The following is an 18146-nucleotide window of genomic DNA, read 5'->3' on the forward strand; positions in this document are numbered from 1 at the left end:
ATATCTAACTTGCTTATAGTCTCAAATATTTAACAGTTTAAACAATTAAGTAAATTAAATTATTTTTGTAAAATCCTCAACAGCTCATAAATTCTGGACTACAAATGTTGTAAGTTTATATCTTCTTTGTAAGTCAACACTAACAATCTATACTGAAATGAAATCATCTTTCAATACAGGGTATTTTAATCCTGATGCCACCATTGTTTATAATCTCGACCTCTGTTTTCTCTGAAAATTAACACTTCATTTAGTTTCACGTTGCTACTTTCTTTTTAGTTTATTTAGTTCTCTAGAATTGGTATTTCGACAAGTTAATCGTTAGTATATTGGACGTGTGTGTTATTCCTTAATTGTTTAATTTTGTTCAGTGATTGAACTTTTCGATAGTTTCACTATGGTAACCTAAGATAACGCAGTTATTCTAAGACAATATTCAGAGAAGGGTGCTTTTTGTTGAATGCTTCCACTAACCAATTCCAATTATTATCCGTAATACCCAGTTACCAAATATGTTATTTAGCACCATGTTAATCCTGATCAAATGACTATTTGCCTTTTCAATCTATCAAGGAGTGCATTGTCCATTGTATCCTTTTATCAAGTCAGTAAGGTGTAATTTTAAAGTCATTTTGGTTTCTATTTGTAGCAGGCTGAGCCACTGCAAATTCCCTCGTTGGCTCACATCTATGAAATATACTTAAAATAGGTAGTCAGCTGTTTGCACTTGAGACAAGAGAAATTAAAATACTAAAAACAGGCAAACGCGACTTCTTAAACTTTCTGCACATTAAATCGAGGGTGTCAAACTGGTTTGGCCTATGTGGGCCAGACTGAAGCATAAATTAGATCTCACGGGCTGAATAAGGGCAATTCTTAAAATCCTTATTCGTAATGTAGTCCAAAGTAAATGGATCAAAGGATAATATTTGGTATAACAACATTATTAACGATAAGAAAAGGAAAGAATATGGTATATTAGCAAACACTAGAGATCTGTGGGAAAATCTCATCCACATGGTGTACAAATAAGCGCATTAAGAGTCCTGAGAGTGGAGTGGGAATATTGATAAAAATTGTCTGATGACTGCATACAGTTCTCTAGAAGACAAATACTTAATAAAAATCTAGCACTGTTCTGTTGCAATCCTTTCAATATCATCAACAAAATCCATCCAGGAGCAACACATACGTAAATTTAAAAAAAAAAAAAGAAGTTTGGTGTGTGTGTGTATAGACAAAGTGAAAGGGAAATAGGGTACAGCTTTTATATAAATTCGTAAGTTTTTCTCCATTGCTTGAGATAAAGATTCCCTAAGGTGACCAATCGGATGGGCTCTTGTCTCTGAACGCATGCTAGTGATACATATATTTAACAGACTGTTTTAAAATTAAAAAAAGATAATTATAACATTTTTTTATACCCTTGAACTGGGAGCTACACTAAACATTTTTGCAGGCCTATATTAAATTTTGAAATTCTGGTTCTATAAAACTAGCTGTTGAAACTATTTGGAAATAATTCTTCTAGCTTGCCATTATTACCTTGGGTTACATCACAAATGAAGAATAAGGAACCAATAACCATTTCTATATGGTTGTTCAACCTGCTAGAAAAAGCAGCAAAAGCTACCTTAACCCTCAAGCATTCAGATTTTTTTGTCAAATGTGATGCTTATTTATTCACATTGTTTTGAATTAATCACACATTAGTTCGAAGCTTCAAAATTTCAGTGGTGTGTTTGTATGTTTTTAGAGTGACATTATAGGGTAGATGTGAGAGGTTGGATTTGGTCAGTTTTAACATAAAATCGGTATAATATTTGGCTGGATTGAATGCTGAAGGGTTAAACCACATGCTGATGTTCATCTTGAAGAAAAGAAGGATATCTTGTATATTTTAGACTTATATACATTATATCTGAAAATAGAGAAATATGGTCACTGTTAGAATATCTTTGACTGTACATTTACTGGATCAGGACTAACCTGAGACTTAATAGAATCATGAATATCTCACCAACCAATAAAAAGGCCCAATAAGTCCAGCTTCATAAAGAAACAGGAATAATATTTATTGATTTTTAACTTATGCCAAATTACTCTCATATACTACAGTGTATTCTTTAAAACATAATACCTAATTGCTCTATCTCATTCTACAGAAAATAAACTAAATTAATTATCTTTTTTAATGAGCCCCAGAGTGGCAGAAGCCATAATGTCAATGCTCACTTGTTAGTCCACATAACATAACTGGTTCTGAGAGAGAGAGAGAGAGAGAGAGGAAATGGTCCTAAGATTTGACTGGTATTTCATTTACCAGGCCCGACAAAATGAAAGACAAAGTCTGCTGTGTTGGAATTTGAACTCAAACATAAGAGTTAAAGAACTAGGACAAGTATTACAAGGCCTGCTATTGGACACTGCAATGAGAATGCCAGCTTGCTGTCTTACTAACTTAATGAATTTTTGAGATGCCTAATAAACCTGTATTTCCAATACCAAAAATTCTTGAGGTTAAAATTAAAATAAGGAGAAAATTAAATGTCAGCACCATGGTAATCTTTTAAACGCAAGAATCAGGACAGCCTCTCAAATGCTGTTGCCTTAAAATGTAACTAAGACACTTTAAAAGTGGTTGGTATTAGGAAGGGCATCTAGCTATAGAACCAATGCCAAATGATATGTATATGGCTCATGCAGGATGACAATAACTGCAAACAGGAACTACTTTGGACTGATGACTCCTCTGACTACAAGTCAGATTGGAAGCATCTATGTAAGAATTAGCTACCATAAATCAGATAATGTAGAATTATAAAATATTACATACACAATCATGAGCACAACCGTAACAGATTTTATCCTAAGATATATAATAAATCAAGCAACTAAAATTTGTCAAGAATGGGCTGGTTTTTTTGTTAGAAAAATATCCAGAGGATCAGTGGAGTTTATTTCTCATTGTCTTAATCATCTTAGACAAATGGAGTTAAGTACAAGTTCTAGCAACATGGTTGATGAAAGTGTTACTTTTTTTCTTTTGTGTTAAATGGATTAATGAATAAAGCTGAGCTTATATTTTTTATTTTGAGGGGTGAAAGCAGCTAACATATTCTTTCTAATCTTAAAACATTTATGTGATCTATGAAATATTTTCATGTGTCTGAAATGAAAATATATTTTAGGTTGAATGACATCAGGAAGCTCAAATTTTTTTTATGTATCCAAACCTTCTATTTGTCTTGATGTTTGCTTACATGTTTCTTATACTTCACTGCTAAGAACCAAACATTGTTTACTGTCTTCTCTATGTTTAACTTGATTTCTTCTTGTAAAAGCTTAGTCTGTTTTCTCAGTTGACTGCATGTTTCAGATAGTTATTTCTGCTGTTGTTTGTTGTTGGCCAAGTTAAACAAGATTTAAGTTGGTATTTTTAGGACCGTATTAAATTAATTTGATTTAGATTAATAATTCTCTTTTGGAATGGTTAATGTGAAAGCAGATAAAGAAAGCTATAAATAATAGCATGTAAATATTGGGTTAAGAAACACTTTAGATAACATCAAAGGATGCTTGTGCGATATGAACCTAGATCTCCTGTAAACATGTCATTGAACCAAAACAATTCTTTCAATTTCTTTATTCATTTTAGAAAACTGTATTCTTTCCAGCAAGAATTGTTGTTGACATATTGAGTTAACTCAATAAGGACTGCCTACCACACAGAATTGAGTCCCTAAAATCAAGGTGCCATGTAAAAAGGACTGCTGTTGGTGCCACATAAAAAGCACTGATATTGGTGCCACATAAAAATCACTGGTATTGGTGCCACATAAAAATCACTGGTATTGGTACCACATAAAAAGTACTGGTATTGGTGCCACATAAAAAGCGCTGGTATTGGTGTCACATAAAAAGCACTGGTGTTGGTGCCACATAAAAAGCACTGGTGTTGGTACCACATAAAAATCACTGGTATTGGTGCCACATAAAAATCACTGGTATTGGTGCCACATAAAAATCACTGGTATTGGTACCACATAAAAAGTACTGGTATTGGTGTCACATAAAAATCACTGGTATTGGTGCCACATAAAAATCACTGGTATTGGTGCCACATAAAAATCACTGGTATTGGTACCACATAAAAAGTACTGGTATTGGTGTCACATAAAAAGCACTGGTATTGGTACCACATAAAAAGTACTGGTATTGGTGTCACATAAAAAGCACTGGTATTGGTGTCACATAAAAAGCACTGGTGTTGGTGCCACATAAAAAGCACTGGTGTTGGTGCCACATAAAAAGCACTGGTATTGGTACCACATAAAAAGCACTGGTGTTGGTGCCACATAAAAAGCACTGGTATTGGTACCACATAAAAAGCACTGGTGTTGGTGCCACATAAAAAGCACTGGTGTTGGTACCACATAAAAAGCACTGGTGTTGGTGCCGCATAAAAAGTACTGGTATTGGTGCCACATAAAAAGCACTGGTGTTGGTACCACATAAAAAGCACTGGTATTGGTACCACATAAAAAGCACTGGTATTGGTACCACATAAAAAGCACTGGTGTTGGTGCCACATAAAAAGCACTGGTGTTGGTGCCGCATAAAAAGCACTAGTGTTGGTCCCACATAAAAAGCGCTGGTATTCATCATTGTTTAACGTCCGTTTTCCATGCTAGCATGGGTTGGACGGTTCAACTGGGGCCTGGGAAGCCAGAAGGCTGCACCAGGCCCAGTTTAATCTGGCAGTGTTTCTTCAGCTGGATGCCCTTCCTAACGCCAACCACTCAGTGAGTGTAGTGGGTGCTTTTTACGTGCCACCTGCACAGGTGCCAGACGAGGCTGGCAAACGGCCACGATCGGATGGTGCTTTTTACGTGTCACCAGCACGGGGGCCAGACGAGGCTGGCAACGGCCACAATTGGATGGTGCTGGCAACGGCCACGTTCGAATGGTTCTCTTACATGCCACCGGCACTGGTATCACAGCTACAATTTCCATTGATGTTGATTGATTTTGATTTTCACTTGCCTCAACAGGTCTTCACAAGTAGGGTTTGTGTCACAAGAAGGAAAGGTATGCATAAGTGGGCTGGCTACGTCCCAGGTAGAGGCCACGGGTTATGGTCTCACTTGTCCTGCCGGGTCTTCCCAGGCCACGGTTTATGGTCTCACTTGTCCTGCCGGGTCTTCCCACGCACAGCATACTTCCAAAGGTCTCGGTCTCTGGTCATTTCCTCGGTGAGACCTAAAGTTCAAAGGTCGTGCTTCACCACCTCGTCCCAGGTTTTCCTGGGTCTACCTCTTCGACAGGTTCCCTCACCTGCTAGGGTGTGGCACTTTTTCACACAATTATCTTCATCCTTTCTCGCTACATGACCATACCAGCGCAAACGTTTCTCTTGCACACCACAACTGATGCTTCTTAGGTCCAACTTTTCTCTCAAGGTACTTACACTCTGTCAAGTATGAACACTGACATTACACATCCATCGGAGCATACTGGCTTCATTTCTTGCGAGCTTACGCATATCCTCAGCAGTCACGGCCCAAGTTTCACTGCCATGTAGCATGGCTGTTTGTACACATGCGTCATACAGTTTGCCTTTTACTCTGAGCGAGAGGCCTTTTGTCACCAGCAGAGGTAAGAGCTCTCTGAACTTTGCCCAGGCTATTCTTACTCTAGTAGTTACACTTTCAGTACACCCACCCCTGCTACTGACTTGGTCACCTAGTGATGGCACTGGTGATGGTGCCACATAAAGGCATTGGTGATGGTGCCACGTAAAAAGTACCCTGCACACTATGTAGAGTGGTTGGCTTTAGGAAGGGCATTCAATTGTATAATTCAAACTAAAGAAGCTGGTGTGGACCCTGGTCTTGCCTGTTCCTGTCAGGATGTCCAAACCATGCCCATATGGTAAACAGATGTTAAATGTTGTTGATGAGGATGATAACGAAATAGTGGGTTAAAAAATACTTTTGGATAGGAAAAGTTGAAGGTTAAGTTAGTGTGTGTGTGCACACATGTGATGTTTGTAAATGAGTGTCATCATCATTCAAGTAGTGTCCTCCTTTGATTCCAGTCTTCCATGAAAACATGTCTGGTCATGGGTAATTATAATTTTACTTGAAATAGGTGAAGGTTGGTGACAGGAAGCGTATCTAACCATAGAAAATCCACCTCAAAGATTTCCATCTGACTCTCATACAAGCATGGAAAAGTGAATATTGAAACAGTAATGATTGTTTATTGAAACCAATTGTCTATTAATGTAATTAATGTTTTCATTTTAATTTTGAATTACTTTTGAATATATTAACTTGATTTTTCTAAGCTCAGATTATGCTAAGAACAGTTTGTTTATTTAGGTATAGGTAGTACATTTATCTTTTTCATTTTTTGAAGATTAGTATCTTTGTTTTTTAATTGGTTCAGTCATTGGACTGGACTGGAATACTGCATTGAGTTTAAAAAAAAAATTTTTTTTTAGTTGGCACATAAATGGAGCCTAGCACTTATCTTTTAAGTTTTGTACTTATTCTATCAATCTCTTATTGCTGAACTGCTAAGTTATGGGGATGTAAACAAACCAACACCAGTTGTTGAGTGGTGATGAAACAAACAGAAACAAAGACACACTCATGCACACACATACGCACATAGAGACAATGAGCTTCCACATGGTTTCTGTCTACCACATTCACTCACAAGGCATTAGTTGGCCCAAGGCTATAGTAGAAGATACTTATCCAAGGTGTCATGCAGTGGGACTGAGCCCAAAACCATGTGGATGCAAAACAAACTTCTTAATGTCACAGCCATGCCTGATGTTAATGCTTAAAAATATCAAAATAACATTTTTTGAAAAATTCTATATTTTTTTGTAAACTGTTATATCTGTTTAATGTCTCTGAATATTTTCTCTTTCTTTCTTTTTGATTAGGTGCCAGACAAAGAAACAGATGAGTCTTGCAGTGATAAAAAATCAGAAGATATTATATGCTCTTTGCCACGTAAATCTGAAGACTGGACTGTTATAGCAAATAATCTAGCTTTAGAAAGAGATTATGAAAGTAGAGTAGCTGCAGTTACTTGTCAACAGAGCACACGTGTAAAGCAACCTTCAAGTAAAGTATCTAAAGATCAAACTCAAGAAAAGCAAGTTTTTGTAAAAACACTTTCCAAGAATCAAGATAAACTGCAAAAATTATTAGAACCAGATGAACATGAAACTAGAGTAACTGCACTCTATTGTCAACAGAGCACATATGTAAAGCAACCATTAAGTAGCGTACCTGAAGACGAAACTCAAGAAGAGGAGACTTTTGTAGAAACACTTTCTAAGGATCAAGATAAACTGCAAAAATTATTAGGACGAGATGAACACAAAGCTAGAGTAACTTCACTACATTGTCAACAGAGCACATATGTAAAGCAACCATTGAGTAGCGTTCCTGAAGACGAAACTCAAGAAGAAGAGACTTTGGTAGAAACACTTCCTAAGGATCAAGATGAATTTCAAAAATTATTAGAACTAGATGAACAAGAAACTAGAGTAACTGCAATCTCTTATCAACAGAGCACATGTATAAAGCAACCTTTAAGTAGTGTACCTGAAGACAAAACTCATGAAGATCAGACTTTTGTAGAAACACTTTCTAAGGATCCAGATACACTGCAAAACTTATCAGAACAAGAGGAACACGGAACTAGAATAACTGCACTCTCTTATCAACAAAGTGTACCTGAAAACGAAATTCGAGAAGACCAGACTTTTGTAGAAACACTTTCTAAGGATCTAGATACACTGCAAAACTTATCAGAACAAGAGGAACACGAAACTAGAATAACTGAACTCTCTTATCAACAAAGTGTACCTGAAAACGAATTTCAAGAAGATCAGACTTTTGTAGAAACACTTTCTAAGGATCAAGATACACTGCAAAAATTATCAGAACCAGATAATCAATTGAAAACTATTGATAGTTCTGCTGAAAATCATCTAGAAGAATTTATAGAAGATGCAAGACTGGTAGAGTCAGCACAATCTGAGCAGAAGATTAAATCTGAAGAATTCTCTGAAGAAGTTTGTGTAAACAACTTTGACACTGTGGAAGAAAACGAAATAAAGAAAGGTCAGCCAAGTGTTGAAGAAGATTCTATAAAGATTGTTGAGAAAGAGCAACAAGGTGAAACATCAGAGTTTTCCACTGAAAGTGTAATATTGAAAGAGAAACATTTGAGCGTTGAGTTTTCTTCTGAACTCAGTGGGAAAACTGTCTTGCCATTATTAAATGAAGATTTGTCTGTGACTGATGCTACTTCGAACTCATTTTCTGAATGTAACTTGCCCCAACTATTACCATTGAATCAAGAGATAAGTTCAGAAACAACCAATTCTTTGTCAAAAATGTCTTCTAAATTGTCAGACAATCAAATAAAATGTAATGAAAATAAGCAAGATATGGATAATACTCCAGCATTTTTAAACCTTGATAACTTATGTGATAATTCTGATAAAGCCAAAGTTGATTCAACACATGAATCCAAAACAGAGACAAATGGCGCAACTTTACATTTACCTTGTGATGACATTGAAAAGCCTATCAGTTCTTTAAATGAATGCATCAGTTTACTCACTAACTTAGATAGTACATTGGCCAATAAACGAGAAGAAAGTCCTGCCAGTGATGAACTGATTGACACTTTAGTTTATGAACCTGATGAGGAGGAGGAGGAGGAGGAGGAAGAAAATGTAGAAACCACAACCAGTTCCTTAGAAGAAGCAAAAAGTACAGTAGATTCACCAACTGTTGAAATTAAGAAGGAATCTGAAGAAATTTTGAATGAAGTTAAATTAAATAACACTGAACTGAAACCAGCTCCAGACGTTCTACCTGACAGTATTTCATCTGTGCCAGAAACAATAAAAAATACTGATTCTTCCTCTAAAGATGATGAAAAGACAGGAAATAGTAGTAGTACTGTTAAGAAGAAAAATAAGAAGAATAAAAGCACTGAAGATCATTCAACAGGAAATCAAAGTGTCAATCATCAAAACACTGTTGCAGTGAAATCTGAAAAGCCAACTGAAAATATATCAAAACCACATAGCACAAAGAACAAAAAGAAAGAGGATAAAACTGCTGGTATGTATATTTATGTATGTATTATGGCATACACCTTTATTGGTTTCAGTTATTGAATTTCAGAGCATTGCCTTGAAAAATTTAATCAATTAAATTGACCTCAGCACTTATTTTCACTTAAAGTTTGCTGCCAACTTTGTCTATTTTTATTTTGCTGGACCACAAAGTTACTTGGGTGTAAACCAACAAATATCTTTGTGAGTGCTGCCACGTAAAGACAAGGTGTGAAGACACTCACACACACACTTGTACATGCACACACACTCAGTAGTTTCTACACAGTTCCCTTCCACCAAATTCATTCACATGGCATTGGTTAGTCCAGGACTTTTGTAGAAGAAACTTGCTCAAGGTCCTGTGCTGTGGGACTGAATCCAAACCACGTAGTTTTGAAGCAGGTTTTTTAACCATGAGCCAATATCAAATAATAAAATGGATCTTGGTCAGCATATTCAGTTGTTTGATCAGTTGGACTACCAAGTGCATTGAAGCAGCCTATAAGTGGATGAGTATTCCACAGCCATGTGTATCTTTGCCATAAATTCTTGGGCAGAATCAGCAGGAAACAGTGTGACAAGGTTGGACCTTTTGAGTTAGAGGTTCACTTCTTTTTATGGGTTTTGACATAAGTTCAGTTCACCCAGTTTCACTCTTAAAACTTGTATGACACTTAGCCAAAGTGATATACAGAAAGTGTAATATTGAAATTTGAGTATTGAATTTTCTTCTGAATTGAGTGAGAAAACTGTCTTGCCATTATTAAATGAAGATCTGTCTGTGACTGATGCTACTTTGCACTCATTTTCTGAACATGACTGTTTCCAGCTGTTACCATTGAATCAAGAGATAAATTTAGAAACAGACGTGTCTTCTAAATTGTCCGACAATCAAATCAAATAAAATGCAGTGAAAATAAGCAAGATATAGCATTTTTAAACCTTGATAACTTATGTGATAATTCTAATATATTAAAGTTCATTCAACATATGAATCTGAAACAGTCAAATAATGCAAGCTTCTTAAAAATTCAGCCATACTGCATCAAGTGTATTTTTACATCACTTTAGTTATTTAACCTCAGTTCAGCCATGACCCAGTAGACCTATATTCAATGGTCTAATCGTGATTGTGATTATCCTTGTCTCTCTAGGATTACAGTTTCAAAATGTTTTCTCACTTTTTGAAATGTTACAGCATGATTTGAAGGATATCTGACAGATCAAAAGCTCATGTAGAAGCACCTTTGTTAGCTTGAATAACATATTTATATCATAGAGGTAAATTGTACTTACAGATTGAGTATTGAACAACTGATTCATGGGTTAGGATTAAAATCACTGCAAGCATGTTGCTGCATTTTTGAGCGTGTGCATGTATGTGCATACACACACACACACCCTTGTCTGTCCATGGAACCATGGAAAAGTAGACATTAAAGCAATGATAATATATATGGATATGTGTATATGTATAGTTTCAGCAGATATATCATCATTTAATGTCTGTTTTCCACAGTTTGAGAGAATTTGATGATTTCAAAGACTGCATTGTGCTCCAATGCTTTGGCATGGTTTCAATGGCTGGATTCCTTTCCTTTTCCCAACTACTTTACTTAGGCGTAGGAGTGGCTGTGTGGTAAGTAGCTTGCTGACGAACCACATTGTTCCGGGTTCAGTCCCACTGCGTGGCACCTTGGGCAAGTGGCTTCTACTATAGCCTTGGGCTGACCAAAACCTTATGAGTGGATTTGGTAGATGGAAACTGAAAGAAGCCCGTTGTATATATGTATATATATATGTATGTATGTGTGTATATGTTTGTGTGTCTATTTGTCCCCCCCAACATCGCTTGACAACTGATGCTGGTGTGTTTATGTCCCCGTAACTTAGCGGTTCGGCAAAAGAGACCGATAGAATGAGTACTAGGCTTACAAAGAATAAGTCCTGGGGTTGATTTGCTCGACTAAAGGCGTTGCTCCAGCATGGCCACAGTCAAATGACTGAAACAAGTAAAAGAGTAAAAGAGAGTAAATTTAGTGCTTTTTCATGGCACAAACACAAATGATGTCATCATGCAATTTGCAAGAGTAAGGGCCTAAAGGGAGCCTGAAGGTGAATAGAAGAGAGAGTGTGATGATTGTTGGGTGGGGTGATGAGAGAAGGTAAAGTATGATGAGAGGAATAGGTTGGTAGTTGTGAGAGGGTAATAATGGAGAGAGTAACAGTAGGCACTATTGGGGGAGTGAGTATGGAATGGACAGGAGGTAGGGAAAGGATTAGTCAGGGTTTAGTGAGAGAAGAATGGTCAGGGTGGTAAGGTGGGTTGTGCTGGGGATTCCAAGGCTTCTATCCAAGTTTGGATGGAAGGTGTGAGAGAAAGAAAACATTAAAGAGAGAAATAGATGGTGGGTGGCAAGGATCTGGGGAGAGTCAATGTAGATGAGAGAGAGAGAGAGAGACGAATGGGTATTGAGGAGGCTGAGAAGATGTGGGAGTAGTGAAGGAGAAAGAGAGGCTGGAAAGTATGTTGGAGATTGTTGGGGGAAAATCTCAGTATGAATACGGGTAGTTGAAAGTGGGCAGTGGCTGTGGAGAAGAGGATGGTGAAAAAATGAGATAGGGAGGAGAGGTAGGTGAATGTAATGGGAGAAAGAAAGGTTGGATGTAGAGAGCGGGCAGCCTAACTGTGGGTGGAAGGGAGCAGAGTGGATGTAGTGACTAAGAAGAGGTTGGAGTAGGAGCAAAAGACAGAAGCAGTGAAAGTATCTATGATTAGGAGGCTGAAGAGAAAGGGCAGGGAAAGAGCTGTGTGTGAATGCAGCAAGTGCATCCCATGTGAACACTCTCCTTGTTTGCTTTCTTCCTGCCATGCTTGCTCAAGAGAGCAGGTTTTCACTAGTTATTGCAGTCACCTGTCATCTCTTTTGTGAGGTTCAGCATTTTGGGATCAGTTTTCTGTACTTCATCTGTTTTTCTAGGTCTTCCTTTTCCATGGGCACCATCCACTTTGTGCCCTCAGTATTGTTTTATGCGGCTGTTGTCAGCCATATGCATCATATGCCCATAACCAATGCAACCATCTCTCTTGCAAATTTCATCTGATTCCTCTTAAACACTACTATTCTCTCAGTTCATTTGCATTGCATTGCTCCTGCATGCTGATGATACACATCTTGCAAAGTATTTCTTTCTATTGTTTGCAAATTCTCAACATTCAGGGCCTAGGTCTCACTATCGGGCATTGAGGTCTGATTCCTCCTTAACATACTTGTGTACCTGACACATACAAAATCTGCCTTTGCTGGTAACCTACCTGTGGCCCCACTATACCTCTTATGTATCTATTTTTTATGCTGGGTACACTGTATGGAGTTTCTATCTACTCTTTTTCTGTATCCCAAGCATTTCCCTAACAGCATCTGCATCTTGGCTTCTTTTCTACTAAGTATAATTTCAGTTATGGCTAAGTTTACTTTAAGCTCCTGGTCACAGAAGTTCCCACAGACTTAAATTCCTCTGTTATGACTTGGAGGACTATAATAAAAACTAGGACTGAGTCCTAATGAGCTCCTACTTGCTAAATTCATCGCTGTATTCATTGTTAACTCTCATCTTACTGACTACTCCTTTCTACATAGTTTGTGGTGCCCCTATTAGCCATGCATCTTCCCTTAACATCCTTAGACCCCCTAAATAATAGTGAGGGATTCTGCTGAAGGCTTTCTCCAGGTTTACAAATTCTAAGTTTAGAGGCAGACTTCTAGCCAAGTATTTCTTTTGTAGTCATCTCACTAGTAAGTTTGCATGATTAGTATCTCTCCCTATTATAGACAAAGCTAAACTACATCTCATCTAGGGTAATCCTGCTCTGAATCATCTTTGCAATTACTTTCTATAACTTTCATGACCTGGCCTGACAGTTTGATACTGCTGCAGTTTCCTCTCTCAAGTGCATCCCCTTTGCTTTTGTTGCAGTTTACAATAATGTTACAAGTTATTGTATATGATGCCTTCTTGCATTACTTGATTGATTATTTGAATGACTAAACCATGTCTTATTTTGCCAGATATTTTAAGCATCTCAGTAACTATTTCTGATGAGTCAGTTGCTTTCCCTACCTTCATATCTGTTTTTGCTCTATCTACCATGCAGCTGTCAACTTGAATGGCTAGCCACTCAGTGGAGTCTACTTGGGGTAGTCTCCTTCTCTCTCATTCATTCTCCACATTCAACAGCTTTTCGCAGTAGTACTTCCATGCCTCTTTCTTTTCAATGTCAGTGACAGTAAGTGTGCCTTGTGTTGTTATTCTGAACAATCTGTACTTTTGATCCTCATGCCACAGAACCAATACAAACTTTTCTTTCTACCTCTTCCCTTAAGTATATCTGATGTTTAGCTTTTCTTCTAGCTATAAATATATTTTCCCTTGCTATCTTCTTTCTTCCAGTCTGCTCGGCATTTACAACTATTTGTCTATCTCATTTTCTGATGAGAATGAAGGCTGTCTATCTTTTGCGTTTGCCAGATTGTTAGATAATCACATAGCTGGCTGGTTTCTTGAAGTTAGTGTTGCAATTGTTTAGGTTATTTGCATCACAGAACTCCAGGAGCTTTGATCCCTTCTCATTTTTTATACCATACTCATAGCATCCATGTACATGTTGGAAGCTATCCTGGTGTTATCCAACATGTCTTTTGAGGTCACTAACTGCAATAATGAGATTGCTCTCATCCCATTACTAATATTATACCTACTCCATTGACTCCATTGCTGTTACTAGCCTAAACCAATCCATATTGTTTATTCTTGCCTTTGAGGAGTTTGGCCGATGTCTCCCATCTCTTGTTCACATTATACACCAATCTGTTTTCACTCCAGTATCTCCACAGCAGTGTTGCACAGTTTCTTATTTATCTGTCATTGCAACAGGGATGTATCAAAGAATAAATATTTGTGAAGCAAAAATCGTAAGGATCACTTTCTTCAATCACTTGGTTGAAATCCATACAATAACAAAAACTGGCAAGTTTTGAAGCTAGCAAATTTTGTAGTAATTTGCCACTGCACTGCTTTTTGTACATTTGTCCTAACTTCTTTAATTGAACATTTAATAACATGTCCAAATGGCTTTACAAATATTTATTCCTTAATTTAGTATTGCTTTGTGGAGGGAACTTGTGGAAAGGGTAGATTCAGGAAGATGTGGGACAAAGTGGTGAGAAAGGATCTTCAGATGCTAGGCCACGCTGCGCAGGGAATGGGAATTGTGGCAATTTGTTGTACTTGAGAAGATGCATCAAGCTAAGTAAAATCACAGTCATCTACACATATAGGTGTCCTTTCCAGGTGCTGGTGCCATATAAAGTGCACTCGTGCTGTGTAAATGCATTTGTGTTGGTGGCATGTAAACTGTACCCAGCACATTCTGTAAAGTGGTGTAGAAACCATGCCAAAACAGACATTTGGAGTTTGGATAGCTCCCCAATTGGCCAATTCCTGTCAAACTATCCAGCACATGCCAGTGTAGAAAACAGACATTAAATGATGATGATGTAATGGCAGCTAAATTTGTGCATCACTGTTGTCTGTAGACATAAAAACAGAAAAAAGTTAACACTAGAAACTATAGCAGTAGCAGGAGAGTTATGGAGATTCACTGTTGGACAATAAGTTGTAGATATTGGAAGAGTTCTTGGTTTTCAACCAACAACTGTATGAACAATTTGTAATAATTCATGTGCTCAAAGTGTTACACCATAAGCTGCTACAAAATTAACTAGGAATAGAAGCCACATAATTGAAAATCTGGATAAGATTTTAAACATATTGATAGGAGACATGCATCAGCATAATTCTCCATGTTTCCTACATGCCATACAAAGCTTTGATGACCTAAAGACAACATAAAGTTCAAGTTGTGCAAGTGAAAACTTTATGGCAAGGCATAGTTGGTTTGAGCATTTTGTGAATCACTTGAAATTGTATCATATATGATAACAGGAGAGTCTGCAAGATTCTCCTGTTATCTGTATGGAAAAGCTGCAGTTGCTTCTCTAGCTTTACTGAAAAATATTATTGTGAAGGAGGATACACCCAATAGTAAATTTTCAATGTAGGTGAGTCAGGCTTGTTTTGGAAATGATTGCCAAAATGAATTTACATTTCTAAAGCAGAAAAATCTGTATCAGGTTTCAAGGCTGCCAAAGATTGTATGATTCTTCTGTTTGGTAGTAATACTTTAGAAGATCTAAAACTGAAGCCATACTTTAGAAGATCTAAAACTGAAGCCACTGGTTGCTTGTTATTCTGAGGTAGCTGTAGCTATGAAAGGATACTTTAAATAAACATGATGTTTGATGGTGATCAGAGAAATATGAGACTGCCAAACAGCATTCTTATATTGATTTTGTCCACTTGTCAAAGGATATTGTCAAAGTAAAGACCTTAAAAATGTAGCCTTGCTTCTTGTGGATAATGCCTCAGGTCACCCGTGTAACTTAGTTCAGTGTTTCTTAACCATTTTTTACCTATGGACCCCCTTGATTTCTATTGTATTTGGATGTACCCTCATAGCCATTTGACGTTTTAAAAGATCCTATTATATTTTTATAATTAAATATTATTAGAAATTGCATAAAAAATTAAATTATTTGTGTATTGTTGAATACTAATCAATTTATTGCACATAACTTTTAACAACAAAATCGTATGTGGGTCTTCAAGGGTCATATTGAGAACCACTGACTTAGATGAATGCAATGGTAAATTAAGGAATAACTATTTGTGAAGCCATTTGGACATGTTACTAAATGTTTAATTATAAGAAGTTAGGACAAATATAAAATACTAGAGAGAGGCAAATATACATAAAGCAGTGCAGGAGTGAATTACTACAAAATTTGCCAGATTCGCCAGTTTTTGTTATTGTATAGATTTTAACCGAGTGGTTGTAGAAAATGATCCGTTGATGCTGGGGAAAAATGGAGAAGTCTTTTACTTTTTGAGCCTATGCTCTTTGACAGAAAGGATTAAGAAGTAAAAATGGAGAGAGAAAAAATGTGTAGAGTTCACTGGTCCAACAATATATATATATCATTGTGATCACCGTGACTGACCAGGCTATCAAATGTTGTTACATATCGCTGGTCACAATGCACTTCGCATTGTTTTAGCCTTCAAATGACGCCACCCCGCTGACTAAGCGAGCAGGCCAACAGAAGAAAGAGTGAGAGAAAGTTATGGCGAAAGAGTACAGAAGAGATTGCCACCACCCCTGCCGAAACCTCGTGGAACTTTAGGTGTTTTTGCTCAACAAACACTCACAACGCCCGGTCTGGGAATCGAAACCACGATTCTACAACCACGAGTCCACTGCCCTAACCACTGGGCCATTGTGCCTCCACACACACACACACACACACACACATATATATATAAATGAAAATTTTTGTATGCTTTTGATGTTCTCATTTGTAAAATGAATAAATAATCCAACATTATAATATCCGTAATTTGATGAACAAACCAAATTTGTTTCTCCATTTTCTTATTTGTATTATAAATTTATGGTAAAAATATTTCTTTACCTTCACCCGTTTAATACAAAAAACATTTATGTATTAAGAATTTGGGTACTTTACCAACAGTATATTGGATAAAGGATATCCCATAGTGGGTTACACCCATAACACTTATCTTACTTTGTACTATATATATATATATATATATATAATAATAATAATAATAATAATAATAGAGAAAATCTTAAAAAATTTTGTAAGTGGCCAGCATATAAAAATAGATCTATTAAGGTGAAATCATATATAAATTATAAATAAGGGCATAGAAGAAATCTAGCCTATATGCTGAAACGGGACACTAAATTTTCCAACCACTTTAAATCATTAGAAAATTTGACACGTATTGAAATCGATTTCAACACTTGTCATTTTGTGATGATTTAAAGTGGTTGGACAATTTAGCGTCTCTTTTCAGCATATAGGCTTGATTTTTTTTTTATGCCCTTAATTATATATATATGATGGACTCTCCTGTTGCTAGACAATGTATAAGGGTTTTGCAACTTCTTGCTGCACAATCACACAGATGATTTGCTTATAGTGACCAAATGTGTGTGTGTGTATGTATGTATATCATCATCATCATCATCGTTTAACGGCCGTTCTCCATGCTAGCATGGGTTGGACGGTTCGACCGGGGATCTGGGAAGCCAGAAGGCTGCACCAGGCTCCAGTCTTATCTGGCAATGTTTCTACAGCTGGATGCCCTTCCTAACACCAACCACTCCGTGAGTGTAGTGGGTGCTTTTTACGTGCCACCTGCACAGGTGCCAGGCGAGGCTGGCAACGGCCACGGTCGGATTGGTGTATTTTACGTGCCACCGGCACGGAAGCCAGTCGAGGCGGAGCTGGCATCGGCCATGAGTCGGATAGTGCTTTTTACGTACCACCAGACCAGGGATCCTGGCTGGTTCAATTCGATTTCGATCTCGATTTCCCCAACATGTCTTTGCAAGAAAAGGGGGTTGGCATGGGTGCCTGTCATCGGATGAGGTTCTATATCGACTTCGCTTGCCTCTACAGGTCTTTGTGTCCAAGGGAGGAAAGGCATGCATAAGTGGGCTGGGCTCACTTGTCCTGCCTGGTCTTCTCACGCACAGCATATTTCCAAAGGTCTCGGTCGCTGGTCATTTCCTCAGTGGGGCCTAAAGTTCGAAGGTCGTGCTTCACCACCTCATCCCAGGTTTTCCTGGGTCTACCTCTTCCACGGGTTCCCTCAACTGCTAGGGATTGGCACTTTCTCACACACCTATCTTCATCCATTCTCGCCACATGACCATACCAGCGCAATCGTCTCTCTTGCACACCACAACTGATGCTTCTTAGGTACATTTCTCTCAAGGTACTAACGCTCTGTCGAGTATGTACACTGACGTTACACATCCATCGGAGCATAC

General features: G+C 37.5%; 1 protein-coding gene across 2 annotated transcripts in view; it reads left to right on the top strand.

The window, feature by feature from the left end:
* The window catches only part of LOC115210267 (girdin), a 49386-nt gene that overhangs the window by 1449 nt on the left and 29791 nt on the right, over positions 1 to 18146 (top strand). The window contains exons 2-3 of one of the 2 annotated variants that reach the window (XM_036502093.1): positions 6962 to 7625; positions 7758 to 9167. In XM_036502093.1, the coding sequence (XP_036357986.1) occupies positions 6962 to 7625; positions 7758 to 9167 (2074 nt within the window). Of the gene's footprint in view, positions 1 to 6961; positions 9168 to 18146 lie in introns of both variants that reach the window. The other variant, XM_029778758.2, reaches the window with a different exon arrangement.

This window comes from Octopus sinensis, linkage group LG4 (genome assembly GCF_006345805.1).
Source record: "Octopus sinensis linkage group LG4, ASM634580v1, whole genome shotgun sequence".
NCBI lineage: Eukaryota > Metazoa > Mollusca > Cephalopoda > Octopoda > Octopodidae > Octopus > Octopus sinensis.